This window comes from Acromyrmex echinatior, chromosome 14 (assembly GCF_024713525.1).
Source record: "Acromyrmex echinatior isolate Ae372 chromosome 14, ASM2471352v2, whole genome shotgun sequence".
In the NCBI taxonomy this organism is placed as follows: domain Eukaryota; kingdom Metazoa; phylum Arthropoda; class Insecta; order Hymenoptera; family Formicidae; genus Acromyrmex; species Acromyrmex echinatior.
In genome coordinates, this window is record NC_141865.1 from 3,238,262 (window position 1) to 3,264,328 (window position 26,067).

The window sequence follows — 26,067 nt, forward strand, 5'->3', positions numbered from 1 at the left end:
GAGGTCACGGATATTTTCTATAAAACAGCTATGTTTCGGTATAATACATATAATAGAAATAATATATATACATATATTCTACATAAAGAAACTATATGTTTAAATAATTGAAAGTTCGACAATCATATCGGCACGTAATTATCATTTCTGAAATTAATTTCATTTATATGAATATATATATTAGTTCAACATCTCAACACTCAGACCGTAGTAGCGTTTCGTATTTTAAAGTAATATTATTTAACATAAACGGTCTTATTTCCAATCTTATTGTATATGTTTAAGTTCTGAATAGCGTATATAAAGGAAATCATATCAAAAAAGCAGCTTAGTATCAGGCTGTTTCTTTAGCTGAAAAAGTGAACTGTAATATTCATGAAACTTTAGCATTCTAACAATGGATCTAGCCACAGAGATAATGCATAGCTTCTTGATAAGAACAACACGTAGAGATTACAGAAAAAAATATGAAAAATAGAATAGCGTCAATATGGCGCTTTCGTCTTATAAATCTGATACTAGAAAATATCAGATAAATATTGCTCTAACGAACTAACAATAAGAAGGACATATAGGAGGAAATATAATTCGCCATTGTTAATTAATCTATTCTTAACCTAGCGAAATTTCATTATCTTTTTATTAGTTGTCTGTTATTTCTTTTATTTCCTATTATTAACTTATGAATATTAGCGAAGAGAAAGAAAGCTTGCATATACCTGCGTGATCGCAGAAACTGAGCGGAGCCGGCGCACGTGCGATTGAGATTCGAACGGGAAACGAGCTTCTCTAATTGGAATGTCGTCGTGCTACTTGCTTGCTTCTCTCGCGAACCGTTTCGCGATGCATGTCGCTGCGGTCGCCGCGGTTGCGCTTCGGGGAGCATCACGCTATGCTGCACGGAATTCCTCCGCCAGTACGTCATCGCGCGTGCGCACACTGAGAAACGCATGCCGAGTAGTGTATGTATAGAGATAGAGATAAAACCGAAGGTTCCACGTTCAGTGCCTTCAGCGCTTTTAGTGGTTCTTTGATAACTTAGAAAATTGAAATTTGTAGTTTCAACTTTTTTTTGTTTATGACATGTCCACGTAGAGGTATAGAGATAAAATAGATAAAAAATAGATAAAAAAAAGGACACACGCCTTGTCTCAACACAAATGTCTTTTCATGCCTTCTCATTCTTTCTCATGCTTTCTTCTCATCCCTTCTCTAATACTCGTGCAACTTTGTGTAAGGCATCTGTGACGCTATGTATACTGAAGGTATTTATAAATTATATGCAAGTTTTTACCTGATTGAATGTGGAAGGATTCATGAGATTTTTCGAGATTCCTGCACTCAAAGAAATATTATAAAAGTAATAACCATTGCAGTTTTATTTATAGAATTAATAATTATATTATTATTAATTCTAGAATTAAGGAGAACCTAAAGACGATTAGACATTGTAAATAGCACTTGCACAGATGATTTACGTATCATTGACACATTGTATATCATTACATCAATATCTCATTCACACTTGCCACACACATAAATTTTTGTATAACAATAACGTTTTAATTAAACGTCTAACTACAATTCTAAGAACTCCACGTTGTTTCTTCGCGAATTACTAGTCTGTAGATTACTATTTTGTAATTATAACTATATTGAACTAAAAAATGGTAAAGAAGATTTCAATTTTGAAATTTTTTGACATTCTCGACATAAATTCCACTTCACAGACACATATTAATGCGTATATTTTAATCCCGGAAAAGGATTTTTGAATCAGTAAAAGAGGAAAAAAATTATTACACAAAAATTATATGGTTTAGTTGATAATACAGATGACTTTAGGGTTCCCTTAATAACACAAAGAACATTTAATGCTTGATTCGGAAATAGGAACATGATATTCTTATATATTTTGATATATAAAATTCTAAAATCAAATGATGTCCAAACACGTCACAATTTTTTTTATCGATGGAAAATAGATCCATTTTCCGTTACTTTTATAGAGTCATTTATGGCCTGGTGTTTAATATACAAACTGAGTAAAAAAGAAAAAGTAAATTCAAAGATGGTATGCAAGATAGATTAAAAATATTAGAAAATCGAATTATTTTTCGTCGATAAAAAAATTATAATGTGATAGAACAATCTGGACGGATTCAGAACGTCAAAATGCATAAGAATAATCTTCATAGTCTAATCTCCGAATTAAAAAAATATTTTTGTGAAATTATATATATATATATATATATAATATATATTTTGCTAAACATTAGTTTTTATTCAATTATGTTCAATTAAATTACATTAAGATGACGGACTCCTTAAAAAGGCAAAGAGGAGCATTTAAAAAAATTCAATAATAATTGTAATTAAATTTTAATAGATAAACATTTTTAAATAATTGTTAAAGAAAAAACAGTAATATGTTATTATATTTGTAAATAATTAATAACATTTAATGTATAACATCGCACAACCAAAATTACGTCAAGTTACGACATCACATTTTATTTTTTAAAATTATACTTTTCTGAATATATTTTATGAATAATATCTTTTGTTAAAATTAAAAAAATCATAAAATTCTTCACATATATAGTTGAAAATATATCTCATTCTTATTACTTTTACTTATTATCATTCATCCTTGGAGGATGTTAACGATAAGAGACCAAAATTTTAGACTGGATAATGCTTTATATATTTTATTATGGAAAATTTGTTTAAACTGATTTAGTCTCTTGTTGTAGCTCAGACGACTTTTGCATGCATATTTGTAACATTTTATTCTCTGTTGAATAATAATAATAATAATAAGTTAGATTAGCTTCTATGTAGATTTTGAAAAAGACTCTGTGAAGTCGAATTGCTTATGTAAATTCGAAATGTGTAATTATTTAAGTATTTTTTTTTACATCTTTGTTTTTTACTCGTTTTTTTTCGGTCGTTTCTTTTAAATTTGTTTATGTATTGCTATGCAATGTAACAAGCGTTTTATTGTTTACTTATTATTTCGTATTTAATATTTTTAAAAGGGGAATAATTTACATTATAATCGTATCCTCAATTCGAGACAAAGTTTGGGATGTAAAATGGGACGAAGAAAAATAAATAAAATTTGGGACTGTCCCTCCTAATTTGGGACTGATTTGAGTTGATCACTAAGATGTACATTAATTTTACATGCAAAACTCATATAATTATCATTTTCATAGTTGCCACTTTATATTTTTTTTTCTGGTTGTGGCCGAATATTCATGTGAGCGCGATTGAGTGAAAGTAAGACGAAAATTTGTCTTCTTTCCTTCCATTATAATGCATATACACACTATATGTGTGTTTATGTGTGTATAGTACCATCATACGAACAAAGTACCATCATACGAATGAAAACGGTGGCGTAGAAGCGTTATTTAACGATAATAATCTGACACGAAGATAATCGACATTATTAAAATAATACGAGGAAGGAAAAAATTTTTATGACATCTAACGTAAGTTTATAAAAGCATCAGATTTCTGTAGATTCTCTTTTTCTAATTATAATAACTTGGGTTGTGCTTTCGTCAAAGTTGTGTCATACACAGTTACCTTTCTGGAGCTACGTTCGTGTCTGGCGAACGGCCAGTTTTTATTCCATGTTGTATTGAATATTTTGAAAGGTCTTCTCTCTTTCTTTATAACGTATCATCTTGTAACAGAGAATGTCAAAGGTCCGAAGGGGGAGCGAAATCGCGCATTTAGTAGGCATGCTCTCCCTCGTTGTTCCCTTGTCTAAGGAAGGAGTTCTGGATATAATCGAATTCCATCGCTCGCTTCAGACAGTTAGCGACAGCTCATTGTCTTGACGGAAGCTAGCAATGCTTAAAGCTGGTTCTACATTAGTTGCAAGCTGAGCGCAAGTTTGTTGCGACAGCCAATATGAAGCGTTGATTTCAAGCTTGAAACCGGCTTAATGCGCGAACGAGTGAATCCTTTAGCTATTCTGTTTCGTGATTTGATCTATTAAACGATTATTCAAGTAAACTCAGTGAAATACGTTTTGAATAATGAGCTCTTTTGTGTCGTGTCCTTCCTCTTTTCAGATTTCTGTTCCAAATTTCAATCTGTGAAGGATACGTTACCATTTCTTAACGAGGCGAATCTTAAAGTTGGTGGCCCAGGTACGAGTGATACGATATTCCTACGTTATTTAACCGTACCGTATAAAAACATCTCGAAAATTATAACAAACGATTAAAGTTACTTTTCAAGTATTGCCGAAAGTGTGAGGTATATGTAGAAAAAGACACGGACGGGAAGACACGGACAATAGATGGGATGAAAGAAAGAGGATTTCTAAACCTCGATTCCCCGCCCCCGCCTACTTTCCCCACCCTCGTCGTTGCCATCCCTCCCTAGCCGGTTTGGCGTAGACGTCCTTGAAATTCATGAGATCGGAGAACAATCAGCCATGGGCGTGCGTTCATCCATCCATCCGTCCGTCCGTCCGTTTAGTTCACTGGCGCCGCGACCGTGTCCTCCACCGTCGTTCCCCTCCTTCCTTTCCTGGAGAGGAGAACGAACGCTGCACGGTTCGTTTAGAGAACACCCCACCACCCAGCACCATTCGTGGATCTCTCGTTCGAAGCCTCCTCCGCAACTCCTCCATCGCTTTCCTTCTACGCTACCGTCGACGTCGCTTCGTCCGGGCCTTCCCTGTCGGGCCATCAAGGGCAGTTCTCTCCGTTCGGTGTCGGGTAAACGGGGGTCAGGCACGTAGACCAAAAGTTTCAAGGGCAGACAAGAGCGAGAAAGAGGGGAAAGCCCCTCCGTTCTCGCTTGTCGCGTAAGTTCACGCTAACTCGTCGGTAACGTCACTGCGTCGCGTCCGTGCGCGTGCCGGATTAGAATTTTCATATCGTGAGTTTGTTGCCGGGTTCCCTCTGTGCAATGTGCTCGTAGATTGCGGTTGTTCTCGTCAATGAATCCTTTCGATTAGTTTCGGGAGTTATCTTTAAGTTTCTGTACGCGCGCGTGTCGTCCGGTTCTGTTCCGTGTGGTGTTTCGTGAAACCTTGAGGTAGGTTCGAACTGTCGAAGACTGTCTTGAAGTTCTCGTAGAAAATTAGTTTATCCGAAAAAATGGCTTTTTTATTCTTATTTTTTTATATGTATAGGTATATATGGATAAAAGTATAGTGTTTTATGCGAGACGTTTTTGTAGCGTAAGGTGTACTTTATATAACAAAGTTAGTTTTAATTTGAACAGACACTAAAAAAGTATGTATACTTCCATGTGGTCTAATTGCCCCAACTTAAGGAACTAATACGGAAAATATGATTTTGTTGAAGGGTCTAAAAATTTAGCTATAAATCTTTAGTTATAAAAATAATTCTGAAAATAATTCTGTTGAATCATCAAAATGATTATGTTCGAAACAGCTAATTTCCACGCCAAATTAGACATGCTCACAAAGTTATGTCTTTCATTGCAGGGAAATAACTCGTTACTTGTAATAAAGTTACAGTTACAGTTACTTTTTTTCAGTAACTTAATTTCCATCTATAACTGTAACTTAACTTGTTAATTACATTTTTTTATGTGTGTGTGTATGACTAATAATTAATTTAATAGTTACTTTTACAGCTTCATGTTAAATTTATTTATCAACTGGATTGATCAAAATGAAGTGCTTAGTGAATAATTAGTGATTATTCCTTGTAATTAATTGGAATACATTTTTATCTCTAATAATCATCTGCAAATATTTTTTGTATTAAGAATGAAATTAGGATCTTTTTAGTAGATATATAAACATGTCCATTGATTGATTTAATTTTGACTTCAAGTGTATGTTAATTTCTTATAAGTAATTTGACGCATAATTGAATGTTTAGTAAATAAGCAGAATAATTTAGTGTTAGAAATGTATGAGATTCTTATATTAAAAATAGAAATGCAAAAAAAACTAGAAAAAATTAACAGAAAAATAATTGAAAAGTAACGACTAGTTATTTTTTAGATAACTGTAACGTGATATTTTTCAAAATTGGTAACTGATTACTTTTTGAGACAAAAGAATTGTGACTAGTTACATTTACAAAATAACTTTTCGAATCCCATTTTCGAATTTCATTGTAACTTTTGTTTAATAAGATACGCTCGTCAAAATTATGTGTTTTATTTACAATTTTTATCCAGTAAAGCACACTCGCCTCACTCAGTTTCTTCTCAAGTTCGCTTGTTGATATTAAATCATTCTCTCTAACTCTAATTTTTTTCTAATGTATGTCCATGAACAAACAGCATTTTATGCTATAACAACAAAAATGTTTTGTTGAAATGTGCCAAACAAAATTGTAATTTTATGCCAACTAAGCTATTTAATTGATATAAACAAATATTTTTATTATTTACAAAGCCGCAGAGAAATTATTTTGCAAAAGCAACTAATTTTGTCGTTATATGTACATATAAACATATATTTTTGTTATATAAAATATTTGATTGCTATTAAAAAATGTCTTTGTTAAAGACACTAAATTTTTTTTCTTAACGCGTATATGGTTTCTTGTGATCTTCTGATTGAAATCGCGACATGATACGTCTAGTCTTGTGATCTCGTTATCATCTCCTTGGAAATGGCTGTTTTCGAAGAAACATTGTTTCTTCTCGAACGCTATGCTGATGGGCGTTGTTCTATTTTCGCGCCGAAGAGCTACTGGATTTGCGCTTACATGCTCGCTAGTCTGCAAGTGAACATCTTTAAACTTATTTTTCCACCAAGCGTAACTCGTCGAGAATGCAGGAGATCGTGCGATCGGCACTCGAATGCTGATGCGTTGATTAAGACTCGATTTCTCTCCGGTATTTCCAATACCACACGTATCTCCTCACATTTTCATGGATAAATTCGAAATGTAAAAATCGAGGATATCTTAAAATGCAAAGAGGAATTACACGAGAATAGAATAATCAGTGCTGCTTCTATTGGTCCTGACAATAATTTATAATATACAAACGATTTAAAATTCAATTTAATAATTCAAAGATGAGATTGAAAAACTTGAATTTTTTTTATACATTATGTTGTTAATGTGATATAAAAACTTTATTACAGAGCTACAGAAGTTACCGAGAGGATTAATTAGCGCATCGGCTTTGTGGCGTTTTTAATTATAATATCAAGTTTAACATGACGTTAATTTGAACGTTAAGTTGCCGTCGGGCTAAAAGTTAGAGATTGCAGTAGGCTCGCTTTTATTCACGCGGAATTTTTCCTCGACACATTCGCGGCCAGATTTCCGTCTATAAAGTCTGGCCTTTTTTTTTTAAAGACTTTTCTTAACGATCGTTTTGTACACAACGCGATTGCGTTGAATACATATTCTCATCCACAAACACTCTGTGCGCGAGATGGAAATCGGCCGCTAATGAAGCACAAACATGCGATATCGCGGAGAGTTGCATTGCAAAAAGAAGAATGTAAAGCTATATGAACAATAAGTGTAAATCTATCTAATCTTATATGATTTTTAAAAGTTTATATATTTGAAACTGCAAAATGTATACGGAAAGAATGATTTTGCGGAAATAATTATAAAATTTAGGTAGATAAAGAGCTGAAAATGACTCTGTTGGAGCATGAAAATAACAGGACATTCCAGCAATGTTACAAAAAGTATTGACATTCTAGCAATCAACTTGAACTACATAATTATTTATTTATAAAATAATAAGGCTCAATAAATCAAAATAAGTAAAAGTAAAAAGGGCTACGAGCTTAAAACATAAATTGACAAACTGTATGAGTAGTTAAAAAAGTTTTTTTGAAATAAAACTATGTCATAAATTAAAAACGTAAAATATAATTTGACAATCAGAAGGTGAACAAACGTTTCGATCCTAGTTGGATCATTTTCAATGTGACAAATAAATTAGTGTGACAAAGTAAATTAACAACGGTAATTAACAATAGAGTTATAACGTAGATAAAAAACATAAGAGATCAAGTAAAATTCGCATTCGGACGCAAATTAACTATAAAACTCGCTCCAAATTGAGAGGAAATCAAATAAACGATTGACAAAAATGTGCTCCTCCGAACCGTATGTGTGTATAAGGACGCACATGTTTCTGTTAGCAAGTATAAATTGTAATAATAAATTAACGGTAGAAGTAAATAAAAATAAAAATAATAAGAACAATAAGAAAAGTACGAATCGAGTCGCAAACAGTAAAAGGAAAGTACAAATAAGTCGTAAATAATAAGTCAAATTTAAAGAAAGAGGCAAAAATTATCTTTGATATTATAAGACAAAGATTAAGTTTTCTCGATACAATACTGATTATAGATAACCAAAAAATTATATTTGACATTTACCATAAAAAGACATTTTCTGGAAGGTTCCTTAATTTCCACTCAAATCATCCTCTGTGCCATAAAAAAGGCACCATCATCAGTTTTATTGACAAAATCATCTTATTATCACATCCACGATTCCAACAAAAAAATTTGATAGATGCTATTCATATTTTCTTAAATAACTGTTATCCTCTTCCCTTTATTTTCTCTACAATAGAACGCAGATTAAAGTTTCATAAATATAACAAAGATACTACACACTATTCACGCAATAAAGACAAATATTTTACGATTCCTTATGTTAAATCCATTTCCGAAAGTTTCCTTCCAATCTCTAGTATGTTTCATTGTAAATTGGCCTTTTCTATTCCCAACACGTTAAAAAGCTTCATAAAGAGAGGAAAAGACGAACTTAGCTTCCTATCCAGTCAGAATGTTGTCTACAAGATCTCATGTGATGATTGTGAGGCGAGTTATGTTGGTCAGACAAAGAGAAAATTGAACACGAGACTACACGAACATATCTCTGACATCAAAAAGAATACAGGTTCTCCTACTGTCATAACTGATCATCGAATCAATTTTGATCATAATTTCAAATGGAACGATGTGAGAATTTTGGACTGCGAATCTTCTTACAATAAGAGATTGGTATCTGAAATGATTCATATTAAAAGACAGAAACAAGGCCTTAATAGACAAAACGATACCGAATCTTTACCCGATACTTATTCACAGATCATCCAGTCTCTTTCTCCCTCTTGATTGCTTTCCCTTCCCCATCCTTCTCTTCTCTCCCTACTTTCTCTCCCTTCCACTTTATTCTTTCCTTCTTATTATTATTTTTTCCCCCTTCCCTTTCTAGTTTTCCATTTCAACCTTCTTGTCTTTATATGTCGTACTTTATATCTTAGCTTCTTAGAGAGACGATCAATTTCGATTCCATTCGCATTGCCTAATCTATAATACATCATTTCGACACATACATAAGGTATTTATTGTGAATTTATTTGTTCTAAACTTATCATACATATGCAATGCATGTTGGCGATTTACTCTTTTTTCTTATGTGCTTATCTTATAATATCAAAGATAATTTTTGCCTCTTTCTTTAAATTTGACTTATTATTTACGACTTATTTGTACTTTCCTTTTACTGTTTGCGACTCGATTCGTACTTTTCTTATTGTTCTTATTATTTTTATTTTTATTTACTTCTACCGTTAATTTATTATTACAATTTATACTTGCTAACAGAAACATGTGCGTCCTTATACACACATACGGTTCGGAGGAGCACATTTTTGTCAACTATAATCGTTTATTTGATTTCCTCTCAATTTGGAGCGAGTTTTATAGTTAATTTGCGTCCGAATGCGAATTTTACTTGATCTCTTATGTTTTTTATCTACGTTATAACTCTATTGTTAATTACCGTTGTTAATTTACTTTGTCACACTAATTTATTTGTCACATTGAAAATGATCCAACTAGGATCGAAACGTTTGTTCACCTTCTGATTGTCAAATTATATTTTACGTTTTTAATTTATGACATAGTTTTATTTCAAAAAAACTTTTTTAACTACTCATACAGTTTGTCAATTTATGTTTTAGGCTCATAGCCCTTTTTACTTTTACTTATAATTATTTATGATAGTTCAACAAAATTATTTTCAGATCTGTATCTATAGTTAAATTTGATTTTTTATATTTTAGCAAACCGTTTCTTTCGTGTACGTACGTATACTTGTATCACATAAATCTTGTAAATTTCGCAATGTAATTTATTTAATTTTACATTCTTGTTTCACGTGATTGAAACAAATTATACGGAAATAAATGAACGACGTGGAGTCTCTTTCTCCTTTTTTCTCTCTTGCTGTTTGTCGCTCTCTTTGTGCAAAATGTTTGCAATCGATTTTTGCTTAATGATAATTTTAATTGCAAAAATCTATCACGTTTAGTATCGAGAAGTTAAGGAAATCTCGCAATAAGAGTTTCAAGAATAAGGAATAATATATGCTATGCTATGAATCTTTAACAAAGCAAGTCTGTCGAGAGAAGTTTCGCAATAGTTTTCTAGACACCCCGTATATCATTTTTTCAGATAAATTTCAAAATTACTGTCTGAACTTGACTTTTGCAATTCCTTTGAGCGATCTTCGTCGAGTTTTGCAAAGATTTCACTATAAAGAGAAAGAATATAGACAAGGAAAGGGTCAGAGAAGGACAAGCAGAGAGAAGTGTATATTTTTAGGCGTCGGTTCTTTTTTAGTTTCTTTCTTCTCGTACCGTTCTCAAAATACAATTACTGGCAATGCATGCTCTTTTTTCTGAAAGTTTAAGAAAAAAGATATTTCTATAGAGAGTTTGATAGTTTAGAAAAAATTACGAATGTCTAATATTTCAATATTATATTCATATTATTCGCCTGAAACAATTTATGTAATAACGTAAAAATTCCATATTGTATCAAATTGCACATCTGAGAGATAAAAAAGATACCAATTGATTATTTTTATACATACATCATATTTTTAACATTCTATTCTCGTTTTTTTTTTCATTAAGCACCAGTAAATGTAATAAAAACCTGCATTCATCCGTCGCAAGATTTTACTTTTTCATTTATCTATACCTAATGGCAGATCGTCATTATCGACGCATTTTTGATGTTGATGAAATTTAAAAACTGCGAATAATTTATTTTGAAAAATACTACGTCGACTGGAAATCGAATCCGAAGCTTCCGTTTTCCGGGCGAGTGTCCTCACAGTCTAATTTCCATGTGTCGTTCGACAAAGCTTTTCCAAGCCTGTTGATTAGCTAAGGGATAGAGAGTATTCTTTCTGTAATCAGATCTTTTATTGTAAAATGTTCGTCGTACATAAATATTAGCTTTAGACTACCGAGGCCTTGGCAACAATCTTCACAATATAACCAGAAATATAATAGAAAAGGATGTCTGTTTGTCTTTCAAAGGGACGTAAGATAAACAATATGAAACAACTGCTAGATCGATATAAATATATATATATAAATCAAATTTCAAATAAGAAGAACCCTAACCTCCAAGCGGATCTTAATGCTTAAATACATATTTTTTGTTTGAATTCACACAAGAAATATGTATTTAAGCACCAAGATCCGCTTCGATCGAAAATATAGGATTCTTCTTATTTAAAATATTATTAAGACTCTGATCATATGTATTCTTAACATCGTCGATCTCTCGATATCGCTTCGAATGGCGTGTTCGATATCATTTAATGACATCGCATTTGTATTAGGTTCATGAAAAATTAATACGATCTTATCTATGACTTGCGAAAATTTCTTTGTATTTTGTTCCCTCCGACGAACGGACAGATGCGTTTACAGCCGTCGCTGTTGTGGCGGGAAATGGCCACCGGAAATTACGCTTCTTACAGCTGCATGTTTATCAGATCGGACGGTCGGATTTACGGTATTTGCGGAAATCTGATTAATACAATACATTCTGAGACCGGTCTGCACCAGCGTTACTTTGATTTTAAATGCGGCAGGGTTCAAAATTCTCAAACTTTCTCTCTTTAAAGCCGAGAGAGGGGGAGAGAGAGACAGGGGAAGTTTGAAGCCTCGCTGAAAATCCAAGTAACATTGATGCAATCGGGCCTGAATCATTCATTAATAATTAATTAATGTCAAGTTGTGGTAATTCGTATATTAATATATTCGCCTGCTTTACCATTCTTGCGATTGTTTCTTGATTAAATTGCAAATGAAAATAAATATCATCGAAATATTTAACTATTCGTTAAATAAGTTGTTCATATACAACACAACGTTTCGTATTATAACTACAGGCACACGCTTGAGATAAATTACGCGTTAATCGTCCGCTTCAAATAGCACTTAACAGTTGTAGCAATTGCATTTAACTGTCGCATTGCAACTGCGCTTAAGCGGCAATTGACGCTTAAACTATCGACGTTTTGATGCGTGCGGCGATTGTTAAAATTTATGAGCTCTCACGGTGTGTCATTATCGTCGAATCATCTTCAATTAACTCGGGAGAAAGAGAGAGATGCGTGAAGATTTTAACATTTCGAAACAGAATATGAAATTATTAATTCTTTAATTTAATAATCGAAATTACTTCTTGTAAATGAACTCTCTTGGAGATTAACTGTTTCGTTTTCAATTTAATTTCGTTTTCTATTCTAATTTATTATTCTATTCTATTCTATTCTAATTTATTATTCTAAGCTCTGTTAAATTAATCCTATAGGTCTGAGAATTTTTACCGTTGTCATTTTTATGCTACACGGAAAAAAAATTTACTAAATTTTAATAAATATTTGTTTCAACAGCACTAACGAAATATTTACTAAATAAAAACACATATTTATTTAAAGTATAACTTTTTTATTTTAAGTAAATACTTATTTACTGCCAGTACGTATTTCGTTAGTACTATTGAAACAAATATTTATTAAAAATCAGCAAATTTTTTTTTCATTATACTTGTTTCCTTGTAAATAAAAGATCAACAAAATTCAGAGTGACAGTCAGAGATTTCTATCTGTCAAAGAGCCAAAGTTTTTGTCCAAAAACCGGAGTTTCCGGCCGAAAATTGGAAAGAATGCGATAACCAATAATCATTATTGTATGTACTAGGAAAAATATGTCATTCCATGAACCAAAATTTTGTAGTAACAACAAAAAGTTTGTTAAAATATATTGAATAAAAATTTTTGCTAAAATGTACCGAACAAAACTATAATTTTACGCAAACTAAATTGTACTTGATATAAATGAATATTTTGTTATTCACAAAGCAGAGAGAGAAATTGCAAAAGCAATTAAATTTTACATTATTTGAACAAAATATTTGGTTGCTGTTAAAAAAAAAATATCGCACCTAAATTATAGCTTTGCCAAATAGGCGCTAAATTTTTCTTCTATAGTTTACGTGCCGAATCGATATAGTTTGAAACAGAATTGCGCGAAGTTCAAACGTAAAAGTATCGATTCAATAACATCCTCACGCATTCTGAACAATTTCCTTTGATTATCGCATCTGCTAGTCTATTACGGACAATGGACGGACTGAATCGATTTTACGTGTCGAGCAACCTAGAAATTACAACTTCCCTAGTATTTCTCGATCTTTCGTTCGATGTGGCGAGCGTGCACTCGCCACATCCTACCGACCCGCATTGCGGTGACCTAAAAATAAGAAGGCGAAGTCACGCCGCGCCGGTTGGGTTGATTTCCTGCCAATTTCGCGTTTGTGCGCGTGAGGAGAAGGAACAAGGGAAACACGGTTATCTCTCGATACGTCGCTTGAAATTTTCGAAAGTGCTCGGCATTACTTTCCAATCAAAGCGCGAATTTTAGCAAATCAAAACTCTGACCGTAAGAATTTCTGTCGTACTCTCGACATTGGCGAGCCTCGTCATCGCAGTTGTAGAAACTCTTGATCTCCAGCGAACTTGTGGTCTTTTTTTTTCGTAGAATGGAATTGTGTTCACAAATATTGGATTATCAAGTCCAAGAAGTAATAATTGAAATGACGCTACATCGTTGTCGCTATTTACGTACGTCGGTTTTTCTATGGCTCGTCAATGAGGTCGTCTACGCCCGTCGCTATTTTTAACGGCTTCTTCGAATTGTTAAATCACTGCGAGATGAATCGCCCGTGGATGCGCCATCGATACCAACCGCGTTGGCTTTCGCAAGATGCCATCGACGAATGAGGCACAATTACCGGATGAAGTGTTTCCTTCGATGGAACTTTCGAGGAACGTCGCGAACGCGACGTTATTATTGCTGCCACATGGCGCGAAGGTGGCGCGATCTTTCTTTTTTCTTTTTCTCCGCGAAATCCTGACTCACCTATCGCGTTCTCGCAGCGGAAATTCCTTAATGGCCGTTACACACTTGCCTCTACGTGATCTCGGCGTTGTCGTGACTTCCGTCGCGGACGACGAACGTGCCGATGCATCTTTCATCACAATGACCCTATAGAGCTGCCATTTCTATAGACGAGAGATTTATTTCATAAATCCCTAGGCTGTCGATGGAAAAATCGAAATGTAATAGATTCGGACTTACATATAGTTGCATTCTAGTCCGGCTCGTGGAAAAAGTTCTTTCTCTCGTGTATATTAATCATTTATTCAGAAGATGTGAAATATTCCTACGAAATATTTTTACGCTGCGCTAAACAATCTGCAATAAGTGGACTCACTATATATTATATTTACATTATATTTACTAGAAATATAAAGGAGCTTGTAAACATTTTACAAACAAACAGTCGTTAAATCCTGGACGATACAGTGTGTATTCATAGCGATTATTTTAACGAAGAAAAGACATTTTAAAATTTCCCCTCTTTAGCTTCGTGTTTACAAATTATACTTATTTTACTAAAGAGTAAAGTAATGGCTTCCAAGAAGCATTAAGAGGCAGCTCATTCCGAGGAACTAGGCAGTAAGGCTTATATTTTATATTGTAACGCTCTTTGGAATGTAGCGATCTGAATACTCATTTTAATCTCCATATGAACGGTACGCATCAGCCGCATCTTTCTGAGAAGAGTAAACCTTGTAAAGTCCAAGGATTTTGCCTAGAAGAGAGCATGATTAAAAAATTAATAGTAATAATAATATCTTTATTGCACTTTTTTATACATTTATATTCACATGCGTGCGTGCTTATTATTTCCATTTCGAGAATTATATACACTGAAGTATATGTACACTGAAAAAAATTTCTGGTTGAAAATGAACGAATCAGAATTTTCTGGTCAAATTTATTAGAATTTTAATTGAGATAACCGGAATTCTCTGGTTGGTTACAATATTACTGATAAAATCTATTAGAATTCTTATTTTTACCAGAATATTATATCAATCAGAATTCTAGTTATCTCAACCAGAATTCTAGTAGATTTAACCAGAAAATTCTGATTCGTCCAATTTCCATCAGAATTACTATTTAATCCAACCAGACTACTTTCTCAGTATGTATATAAATACAAATGTATGCTATACTTTGGTATTAAAAGATTCCTCGTCGCAATAAGGCAGGTAAGTCGAGAAAGAGAAATTGTATTAGAAATTGTCACAAATGTTCTCTTCTTGCTTCTTCTTCCCCTTCCATGATAAAAAATCGTGAGAAAAAAAACCGTGATCAGTTATCGAGCGAAACGCGTTTCGAGTCGGTGAACGAAAAGAGCAATGAAATGTCGTCTGGAAAGCTCGTACCAATGACGAATGATTAATAGATACATAAATATATTTGACAATACGGTATATGGTAATTGCGATAAGCGGGTTTCCAGCCGTTCCCTCCGCATGATTTACTTAGGTCACGTAACTGACGACCGAGAATGATGATCACAGTATTGGCGGGAAAGGGGACTTCCCCTTTTCCGATCGATTTTCTTCGAAAGCAGTTACGCATGCTGGCATTGCAATTCGGCATGGGCATGAAAAGTTGGCACGAAAAGAATTCCTGTATATGTCTGCATAGTACTAAGGCACTTTTTGAAGGCCTTTTCAAGTCCCTGTGTTAAAGAAGAAGAAGAAGAAAAGTACTTTTGATGTGAAGTATACCTTTAATAATCTACTGTATCTTGAAAAAAATGAGATTAGATTGAATTTGTGACGAGAGATTATCGCTATAAATCTAGACAAATAAAAAAAAATCGTTAAAATTAAATTCAGTTACTAACTTCCCTTATTTAATCTTACTTTTTTTGTCGAGAAAATCGGAATTTTTTGATAGCACGAGAAAATTTGGACCAAGTTTGATCGGAATTGCATTTGCAGCCTTGGTCGTAAAAGTATAATATAAAGCAATTTATTTTCATTGCGTTTTCTTGGAAAAGGCAGTAATAAATCAAAGGAGGACAAACAAAATATTAAAATTCTAATAAAAATAAATTTCATTTTTCAATAAAAAGATTTATAATCTAGTTTTTGTTAGATGTAGAATGTTTACGATATTATATAGAATGTTTAATTTGTGGAGATGCTTTATACGAGGATGCTATAAAATATATATAATATATTTTACGTAACGAGGAAAAATTATTCATTATGATCGCAGGGTTAATGACACGACATAATTATCAAACTGCAATGTTAATACGTACGTAGTGTGTTATCGAGAGTTTATATCTGCTTCTATTTACGAATGAAATCATCTCTACGAAATCATCTTTACTTTATTGCAGAGAGAATCAAGTGCGGAAGGAAAGCGGAGAAAACGGGCGGAGAAAACTTTTCGAGATAATTCTGCGGAATCTACATTATTTACAAGCACGTAAATAATTCTAATGACTAACAGCGTCAGTTTTATGAATCATGAGAGATTATTCATCATGAGAATGACTATCAAGTTTCTTCCTGGCACCAAGAAAAACAAATGCGACAACTGTGTGTTAATAGTAATGTTAGTCACACGATAAGCATAGCGTCTACGATTACAAGAGTAGCTATTTTTTTTTGTTTCTCAAAGCAGATAATTCCGTGCTTCTATATTCTGTAAAAGCAACCCATGAACGTTCGATTTCACTAGATGATGCTATATCAAGCTGTGTCGGACGATCTCTTCGCTTTATCCTTCGTTATCTCGGCGTAAAAACAGCTTTCACGTTCGTCATAATGGCTCGCATGAATCGTGGATTTTATCCCGTGACTACCTGGGGAACATTATGTAGCTTGAAAATAAAAATAGCGAAAGATATTCAGTAACAGACGTTATAGTAGCAACGATCGCTTTCCGCATTTAGATGCAGCGGACATTGAAAATTGTCTGTGTCAATGTCTACGTCATCATTAATCACCTCGCATACAAATAGCTAAGATCACTGAAAAGCTGCGGCATGTACATTAACTGCTTGTTTCCTGCTTACTTTCTGTCTGCATTTCCAACGGTTGAGTGATTCTCTTTTATGCATATATCTTATATAAAATAGAAAATGAAGATATATTTCATATATTTCGTAGTTATACATATACAGGGTGTCCTATAAAGGACGGAATAACGCTTAAGGGGAGATTTCTAAGATTATTTTGAGACGAAAATTCCAATCCCAAAATGTCGAGGCTATAATAATTTTTTAATTATAATCATTTAAAGTTAGCGAATTATACCGCCTATAATTTGCGCGTTCGAGTATGGCATGACGCAAAATGCTAAAAAATGAAAACTATAATTATTGCCTCTTATAAATATCGATATAAAAATTGTGTGATATGCGAAGATACAATTACTGATATTTCTAATTATTGATATTTATTATGTTAAAAAAATATTTTTCTTCGACATTTTGGTATTAGGATTTTTGTCTCAGAATGATCTCAGGAATCTTTCCATAAACGTTGTTGCGATCTTGACGGGACATCCTGTATGTACATATTGTATTCTTATTTCCATATTTTCAGGCAATATTCTGTCTTCCCACTTGCATTTAGAAAGTTTTATTTTAAGGCTTGTTGTAAAATTATAAATTGACAATACGATTGCTTGTCGTTGTCGCGACAATCTTCAGACAATTTCTTTGACGATTCTGTAGACAAATTCTTTGCCATTCCAGTACAGTGTAATTTAATGCAGATGTTTCCGTGTCACGTCATTACTGTTGATGCAGTCTTAAGTTTCCAGCTGCGTTTTTCTTACGTAAAGTCTCTTCTTTTTGCACCGGTGGTTTATTAACAAAAGCACGTTTATATCTAAGGGAGCGCTTTCTGCAACGTGGCGAATTGAATGCGCGATAAGTACAATATAACGTAATGTCAAATCATCAATGTCGCGGAAAACTTAGCTGATACAATGTAAAATGTATGTACATATATACGAGAGGCAAATCGAGTTATCGCTACGCGATATCGATAAATGGAATATTTGCTGTTTAAGCATATCCTAAAATCATCCGATTCACTAGGATTTACACATATGATTTACATGTCATTGATTTACATATTATTATAATATCGCACACATATGTTTGAACTAATTCTTTATATTAGGTATCTGAGTCGAAATTTTGACTGGAAACTAACAACATTATTTGTTTATGTAATCCTTAATTCAAAATAAGATTGCTTTATGCGTACAAAGTATAAAACTTGTACATAAAGCAAATTGTTAAATTGACACCAAAAGCTGATAACAAGATGTAACTGCTGATAACAGCTGTAATTTTCCAACTTTTTCTTTTTCGACATAAAATCGACCGGTTCAGACTTTACCATTACGTATTATCGTTTATACTTTAATAGTGGAAAAGGATTTTTTAATGTATGGAAGATAAAGAGCCTAAAATATCATTGAAATATCGTTAAAATTCATAATGGAACTATAGCAAATATGTGATGGAGTAGCACGTGATCAGATGAAACTAATCGGTTGTAAAACTTTAAATACGTTTTTCTCGAAACCACACTTTCGTAACTCACATATCAATTTTTATCCGAATGACTTGAATTTTGGACAGAATGTTTACAACAAAATTGTCTTCAGTTAAGCGTATGAATTTTTCAATCGGATTATTAGTTTTTGATAAATAAAAAAGTAACATCATTCCATCCTTGTTGTTTACCGAACAAAACAAAGATGACATGACACCCAGAGAGCATCCAGATGAGAATCCCAACACACTCCAGAAAAACATATATCATATGTTGCAGACTTTATTTATAAATCTAACCATTTATGAATCATTTATAGTACACTCAGAAAAAAGTTTTGTTCAATCTCATATATCAACCTCAACTTTTTGTTGTCGTAACCAAAAAATTCGATTATTTTAAGACAACAAAAAAGTTGAGGTTAGTCACATATCAGCAAAACTTTTTTCTGAGTATGTTAACTTATGCTGTAAGCTACAAGAATTTACGAATCATAGTCAATTATTCTTTTCACTCGACTATAATTAGTCAATTCTTACAAATTATTACGGCAAAAAGTCAACAGATTATGGACAATATAAATAATCCTTTACGTTCAACTGTTCTATAAACAAGATTGATGGTAAATTCCGAAAAATGGAGTCTATGCCGAGTCTATGGCAAAAAGTTTCAGAATTGAAATACTTACCATTTTTTAGTCCAATATGGGACTCCAAAGTCATGTCGTGACAACATTTGCTTCCTATAAAAGCTGTGCAATCTGTACTTATGAAATAGTAGTCCACAAACTAGTAGTTTGTGCGAGGAAACAACGTGGAACTCTTAGAATTGGACTTAGATGTCTAATTAAAACGTTATTGTTATACGAAAATTTTTGTGTCTGTGTGCGTGAGATATTGAAGTAGTAACATGTAGTGTCAGTGATACGTAAATCGTCTGTGTGTGAGTCCTATTTTTACTACACTAATCGTCTTTAGGATTCCCTTGATAGTTGTGAAGTCTTTGATGATTGTGTTGTATTAAGCTGGCGTGTCGCTTTTTAGAGAGATGCTACACTAAGAGAAATATTTGATACCAAATTTTGATTGAATACAATTTTGGTTATTCTAATCAAATTTTAATTAGAACACAATTTTTAAAAAAGTAAGAAAGATTTTGTTATTCACATATCAATAGAATAAACATAATAAATGGTTATATCACCAAACGTTTCTTAGTGTATTCTTTCCAAAAGTACTACCGTAAGCTGCGTTCCACGTATAAAGATCAAGTATCTGTCAGATAAGCTAATATTTTTGCGGCATTAATATATATCTCGGTAATTGAAAGAAATAGCGTGTCTTCATTTGCTTTTCCTGGATTACATTTGCGCGTGACATAAATTCGCGGATTTTGTTTCTGCAAAGGAATGATTCATAAATTCAACGCGATACACGCGATATGGAATTTTTGCGAATCGGTCTGGCAACATTGTCGCGATAATTTGCACCTGCGAACAGATAACGCGATGATAACACATTTGACAAATGAGAAACATCACTGTTAACCGATATTTAAAATAATAAATGTAATTAAAAGTTTCTAATTATATTATTATGTGAAATTTTTTCGTTAATAATAAAATCGCTGAAATTGCTCTACTTTGAATAAAAGTTTACATTTACTGCTGACTATCTTTGAAAAAAAAAAAAAAAACGGTGGTGTTAACAAGAATCCATGTTAGATAGGCATTACAGATAAGCGAAAGTATTGGGTCGAACAAAAGTTCATAGTTCTAGTTGAATTTAAGCAGCTATAACTGTTAAAAATGAACGAAATTAAATTAAAAAAAAAAAAAAAAGATTTTAAAGTCATAAAATCTCTATCTTCGAAAGGTCTTTCGAATTTCTGTGGGTTTAATAATATATTTATAGAAAACTATGGGCTGGATAAAATAGAAAATTTTCTTCTCACTTTGTGAGTACTGATGGACATAATCAATTATTTTTTTTTTTTTTTGAACAATTATATTAAATTATAGACGCGACTGTAAATCGATTGCGTTTTTCAACTGTAATGCAATCGAGATACAGATAATCTTATTGGTCACTACTGTCAATCCTCAAGACGAAAAAATTAGTAACAGATTAATCATTTGAATAATCACTATTTGTCTGTCGCGTGTCTAAAAAACATTTACGAAAATTTTCGATTTTCTAACATGAAAGTTTTTCCTACAAAATCGGTTTTTAAAAATGTTTCTAAAGATTTTTTGTTATTGAGTTATCACAGATTAAATAAAAAGAGCAATTTGATTTTAATTACTCCAAATAACAACTCCTCTTTAACTCCTCTTTAATTACTCCAAAAACAAACTAAATCTGGGTTAATGAAAGTCAGCGCGAACGGAGGTACGCAATACAATTTTTACAAATAAATTTGTTTATCTACACGAAGTGTTGATATCATCTTTATTTGAAATCTTGAAAAATCTCGACGTTTCGATTCTCTTTGGAATCTTCATCAGCAATCTTCTCTCAAATTTAATTTGTTTTTTTTTTTTTAAGGAGATAGAGTCCTTGTTTAATATATTTATCTTTGATTACTCCGTTAAGAATCATCGATTGCAATTTAAAAAATAAGTTTTTTAAATTGAAACATTGCTCTATTGAATAGTATAATTGGCAATGTTTTTTAAACATGTGGACATATGAATGAAGTAATATTACGAACTTTTGTTCTAACCTAATACAATAGTATTTTTTGTATCTGTAATAATTAATCGCGTGCATTGCCAACAAAGAATCCCAATTTGTTCTCGGGATTCATAATTACATTGACCTTCCTTGTTCTTGTCGCCGTAACACGGTAGATACATCATGGATCGCCAAATTGTGTGTTACGTGATTCTGCCGAATTGCATAAAATGATATGCTTTCATCCAGACCGAATACAATGCAGATAACAAATATAATGGAATATGGATTTATCAACGAATAACAAGTGAATTCTCATAAATACGTTTTCTAGTTTTTGAAATGACAATGGTGTTGTCTATTTGTTAGTTCTTGGTTGGAGTACCACAATTTTTTGAAACGTAGGCTGATAAAATTATGGAATAAAAATGTCAAATACAATTTCCAATCGAAGCAAAGAAGTTGTTTGCATTTTTCCATGTTTATTGTGGAAAATATTATTGCATTGTCCGATTTGCACGATTCATCGATCGATGTACCCTTTGATATCGCTGATAAGCCTTATTTACGTAATTGCACGACAAAGGTAAATCTTTCTACAATATGTATGTCTCTTCTGAATTAATGCGAGTTGTCTTTAGGGTAACTCCGGCAAATACGCTGCGCTGGGATTTACGTTGCAGAAGTTAGAAAAAATAGGAGTGGGGGTAATTTTCCCGCAACTACTTTGTTACATGCCTTTATGTTGTATTAGTATTGTGTTATGATTTCAGTTTTTACTGTGTTAATATTAATGAAATTATTGTGAGTTGAATCGATTTGTCACTGTGTTGAGTAGCGCCATCATAAATTATCTACATAAAATGATTACTGTAGGGCGTGTAAAAGACTTAGTGGTTATTTCGTGATAAATGAGTGTAGAAAAATAGCATGTTGTACAAAACACAAATACTTTGCTCTTTATTTAGTTTGTTGTCTTGTATATCCCACCTATTTGGGATATACAGCATTTTTAGCGGGCGGAATTTAATTATTTAAAGTATACAAAGTGGGCAGAATGAATTCAGTGCACTGAAATAAATGCAATAAACGCATTACATGAAATATGTACCTCATGCCATAACATTTGTAATACATGTAGGAAGATTGTAATTATTATTTATTTCTTCATATACATATTTATCATTCTTATTCCTTTAATAAAACTTTATAAACGCATTTTATAAGTTATTGTCATTTTACGACTTATTTATATACATTATTTGTAGGATTTACAAAAGTTCATTTTTTAATACGAAATATAAATATTTCTGATTTCCAATATTTTTTTCATAATAGTAGACATTACAAAGTTTTTACTGATACAGTTTGTTTACTTTAAATGTATTAGGTGTTGGAATTAATTCGTAGCGTCACTTTTACAAGTGATGGGAAGTACTTTCATTAATGTATTTTTTAATGCTCATGTGAAATAAATAACATTCTTTCATTAAAAACGCTACGAATTAATTCCAACAACTAATAGTAAATAATACTTAATAACAAATTAAATTTTTGATAGATGCAGCGTATTGGAGTTATTCTAAAAGAACAATTCTTAACAATTTATGGTACTCACCGATGTTATACGTTGCGATAAGTGAGTTGACAACTATTGGAACTTAGAGGAATTATTTAATATCCTCTCCTCTTACACTCCAATCAAATACGTAAATCAAGAGATCAACTCTTGAGATATACAAGCGGAATATATTCACCGTGAAATGTAACGCGACGCGTATAATGATTTATCGATTGATATCAGTAAAGTGGGTCGTTGCGACGTCATGTTTTTTCGCTTATTTAAACATTTTTCTTGTAATCGACGTTCCTTGCAAACGACGTGTAAGAAATTACGCGCCGATAATCACTTGTAACGGTTCTCTTACAATTAGTGAATTATAAATCAACGTAAAAGCATAACGTAATTTATCGACGGGAGAGAAGCAAAGAGGAAAGGAGAAGAAAAAGGAAAAAGGAAATGAAAAGAACGAAACGAAACTGTTACTTCTCTCGATAAAACGGACGCGAACGATTCATTGGCGAAAGAATCGCACCTTCGGTCGCACGACTCACGATCGATTAGAATCCGATAATTCCGGCCGGTCATAAATTGCGATCGGATGACACGAGGTGCGATTTATCGCGCGTTCTGCATCGGAAGAGTTTCTTAACGGCATAATCGTGGATTATTTTAAGGATACGCCGATTAGTTTCACGTTTCACTTCATTACTGTTACACGCCTACACTACACGTTTTTGTCCTTACGCATTACGCGATTACGCAATGTATCTTGTACTTGGATTTTCTCGTGAATGTTAACTTCACTTACGTTGCGTTTCATAATGACACAACTATAATTTGCCAACTGTGATAATTGCTTCGCAACGTTCATTTGTTTATACACGTACAATTATCGTTACAAAACTGTAATTACATGTGATTACTTGTTCTTAGCTGATGCATATTAGATATCCTTCTTGCATTTACATGGATATAACGATTTTGCTGAAGGATCTCGAAGATTTAGCCAAATACAGGAACATAATTTTGTTAGACTATCAAAGTAATAATTATGTAAGACTCAAACTGATTGCCAGAATGTCAAAACCTTTTACAGCATTTCTCATTACGCTTGAATTTTCTACAAAATTATTTTCAGATATATATATTTCAATAATCGAAATTTTAGATATTTCAGCAAAATCATGTATGGGGTCATTTAAAAAGTATCCGCGGTTTTTTCATTCAATTTTTGAATGAAAAAACCGCGGATACTTTTTAAATGACCTAATAAATTGAAAAATTTTGCACTTTGCTCGTATTTGCGGCATATTTTATTAATTTACTTTCGCGTTAATGAGGCGTTTAAAAAATTTCTAGGGAGACAACTGGGGGAAGGGAAAGAAGATGGCGTTCTATGGAGAAGGGTGATGATCGCGGATATCTTTCTCGCAAATAAATTGCTGAAAATCTCGTTATTCGGTCTTGGTGCAACATCTGCCGCACGCGTTCCTCGGCTTTGATAAACGAGCGGAATTACTCAAGTGAGTCATGGAGTTGGGACATGGAGACCCTCCATTGTCGATCTTGCGGTACTTTCCAACGGATTCTTGCGATTCCCGTCACCTCGTCACCTCGTCTCGCCAGAGAAAACGACGATGATTCGATGGGGCGTCGTGAAAATTTAACCGCTGATTCGCAAGTGCATTTCTTTTCTTTTATTCGCTCTACTTTATTTAACAAAAGACTACTTTATTTAAGAAAAGTATTTGTAGCTGTAAAATTGCATGGTACATTAATTATGGTTGGGAGCTCTATTTTTATGATTATTACTGCTATAATGTTAATAACATTAACCTTTTTTTATATAAAATTCTTTCAAACGTGAAAAAATTGTACTATAAATTATAATTTCAAATATTAATGTAGTAAAATATTGAGATATGAATGGTAAATAAAATGAATTTTTATATAATAAATGCAATCGTAGAATGAACAGTGCTAATTATTTCCAATGATAACAATAAGAGATATGTTACAGAAAAATTAAAGAAACAATCATTTTCAAACTGTGTATGTATTTGTTATCACAATATTTTATAGTACAATTTATTATATGCAAATTCCGTTTACACGTAAAGTAACATGCAATATAGTTACATGAATGCATGTCATAGTTGTGATGATCATAATGTTGAAGCAACTATAATTTGCATGATAAAAACAATTATGTGTAGTTGTCTCTAAAAACGACTATAAATTATATAATAATTAAATTATGATAATTATGGCCACCATTTTTTTTCTCCCATAATTAGTGCTGCCTCTCTCGTCGGAGGGGAAAGCGAGCTGCAGCTGTATGGCGTAGTGTCACTGAAAAAATACTGACATTCTCCTTCATAAATTATGTATTTGATGTCTCATCCATTTACGATCGCACGAATATATGTTAGGATTATCGCTTCCAAGCAAAAATCTGGGTGTGAAATCGTAAATTTTTGTCAACAGTAAATACGCTCACGAGATTCCAGGCGTATTTCTTCGGTTTACTATATATAAATCTATTCTTTAAACGGATAGTTAAGAGTTTTAAAACAATGTTTGAAATTCATGTTTTTTTTTTCAAAGTATAGAGTATAATTTTGTAGAAGGCTACATTACCTGCTACATTCAACGATCAATGCTCGAAATCGATCTATAAAAACATTTTGCCTTAAACAGTTCAGTATCCTTAAACCATCAACAGTCAGTTTTATCTCGAACTTCGCGAAAACAACGTCGCATTGATCAAAATGAATAAATCGAGAGTGTTCTTAAAGACTCTCAATTTCTTTTATACATGTTGCAAAATGCAGTCTGCATTTCTTTTTTTCAAATCTTTCAACGAATTATAATCAGAGACTATGTTTCATCATGGATGCTACGTGGTTTCGTATGGAAGCGAATCTCGGATTCTTTCGGAGTCTCTCACAATTTAAATTTATAATTTGCACTCGTAAAAAAGGACGTAGTGATAGCAATTATAAAGACAAGTTTTATATGGAGAATTAATGTAGTTATTGCAGCTGTAAAATAGTTTATTCAA

General features: G+C 32.6%; 1 protein-coding gene across 2 annotated transcripts in view; it reads right to left on the bottom strand.

Moving 5' to 3' along the window:
• LOC105146704 (uncharacterized) overlaps positions 1-24,352 on the bottom strand; it is a 54,072-nt gene extending 29,720 nt beyond the window's left edge. Inside the window, exon 1 of one of the 2 annotated variants that reach the window (XR_015547320.1) lies at positions 720-24,352. Coding sequence is in view for 1 of the 2 variants with exons in the window: in XM_011057128.2 (XP_011055430.2) it covers positions 720-952 (233 nt within the window). In the remaining variant the exon portion in view is untranslated. The remainder of the gene's footprint in view (positions 1-719) is intronic. The other variant, XM_011057128.2, reaches the window with a different exon arrangement.
• Positions 24,353-26,067: the final 1,715 nt, after the last annotated feature.